Here is a 1,779-nt window from a genome sequence, read left to right on the forward strand (position 1 = left end):
GCACCAGTAGCATGCATAGAGTCGGTCCATTTGCTACTAGTCTTGGCAGCAGCAAAAGACTGGCGTGTCCATCACTTGGATGTTAAAACAGCCTTCCTCAATGATGAGCTGGCAGAGATGGTCTTCATCAGGCAACCTCTAGGTTTCACCGTCAAGGGAGAGGAGCAGAGGGTGCTCCGACTACGCAAGGAGCTCTACGGGATGCAGCAGGCCCCACGAGCATGGAACGCCAAGCTTGACGCCACGCTGGACGAGCTTAGGTTTCAATGATGCGCAACCGAGCACGTGCTCTACACGCGGTGATGGGGGAAGGAGGAGATCGCCATCGGAGTGTATGTGGATGACTTTATCATCGCTGGCTCACGCACGGAGGATATCAACAGCTTCAAGCGCGAGATGGCGGCTTGTTTCCGAATGAGCAATCTCGGCGCACTCTCCTACTACCTCGGCATCGAGGTGAGACAGGAGAAAGAGGAACTCACGCTCGGTCAGAGTGTGTATGCCTCCAAGCTATTGGAGAGGAGCGACATGGCTGAGTGCAAGCCATGCGTGACTCCAATGGAAGAGCGAGTGAAGCTGACGAAAGCCAGCACCGTGGTGAAGGTGGATGCAACACTCTACCGGAGCATCGTCGGTGGTCTGCGCTACCTAGTCCACACAAGGCCAGACATTGCGTTCGCCGTGGGCTACATCAGTCGCTTCATAGAGGATCCTAGAGAGGATCACTGGGTTGCAGTGAAGCGGCTACTATGCTACATCAAGGGGATGGTGGATCATGGGATCATCTTCCCAAAGACCGGTGAGAGTAGGCTACAACTCACTGTGTTCAGCGATGCAGACATGGCGGGGGACATCGACAGACGATGAGCACCTCTGGCGTGCTCGTCTACCTCGGGTCGGCCCCAATTTCATGGCTGTCGCTGAAACAGAAGGTGGTGGCGCTATCTACGTGTGAGACAGAGTACGTAGTGGCGGCCACAGCGGCTACCAAGTTGTATGGCTATGCCGGCTACTAGGCGAGCTGACCGGCGTAGAAGCTCACCCACCAGCACTGATGGTGGATGAAAGGATCAAGATGCCCAAGAGGGGGGTGAATTGGGCTAATTCTAAATTTTCTTGCAATAATTAAATCCTACGGTTAGCTCAATTAACCCCTTATGCTTAGAAAAGTGTTTCTATTAATCTAACACACAACGGACTTGCAACCTATGTTCCAAACTTACTCTAGCATAGCAATTCTATGAATGTAAAGACAAGTATTGAATTGCTCAAAGTAAATGCTCAAAGTAAATAGAGAGAGAGGAACGCGACAATGTTTTGCCGAGGTATCGGAGAGTCGCCACTCCCCACTAGTCCTCGTTGGAGCACCCGCGTAAGGGTGTAGCTCCTCCTTGATCCGTGCAAGGATCAAGTGCTCTCTATAAATTAATTCTTCGACACTCTATCGCGGTGAATCACCCAAAACCGCTCACAACTTGAGTTAGGTCACCCACAAGCTCCGTCGGGTGATCACCAAGCTCCCAATCACCACCAAGCCATCAAGGTGATGGCTATCACCAAGAGTAACAAGCACGAACTCTCACTTGACCATGCGAAGCCTAATGAGAAGATGGATGCACACTTTGCTACTCTTGATTCACTAATGAGGCTACTCTCTTGGATTCTCAAATCTCAATCACCTCACTAGGACCTTGCTCTTCTTGGCACTCACAAACGTGTTTCTTAGCTATTGGAATGTGCAAAAGTAACTCCACACATGAGTGGAGCTTCTATTTATAA

The 1,779-nt window shown here is 50.9% G+C and overlaps 1 protein-coding gene across 1 annotated transcript; it reads left to right on the forward strand.

The window, feature by feature from the left end:
- The first annotated feature begins 396 nt into the window (after positions 1-396).
- Positions 397-867, forward strand: LOC136455092 (uncharacterized mitochondrial protein AtMg00810-like). The gene has a single exon (XM_066455255.1). The coding sequence runs from the start codon at positions 397-399 to the stop codon at positions 865-867; it is 471 nt and encodes a 156-aa protein (XP_066311352.1).
- Positions 868-1,779: the final 912 nt, after the last annotated feature.

This window comes from Miscanthus floridulus, chromosome 1 (assembly GCF_019320115.1).
Source record: "Miscanthus floridulus cultivar M001 chromosome 1, ASM1932011v1, whole genome shotgun sequence".
Taxonomy (NCBI): Eukaryota; Viridiplantae; Streptophyta; class Magnoliopsida; order Poales; family Poaceae; genus Miscanthus; species Miscanthus floridulus.

Excerpts from the sequence above, each read along its gene's own strand:
- LOC136455092 (XM_066455255.1), top strand. The coding sequence starts at position 397 with ATGGCGGCTTGTTTCCGAATGAGCAATCTCGGCGCACTCTCCTACTAC.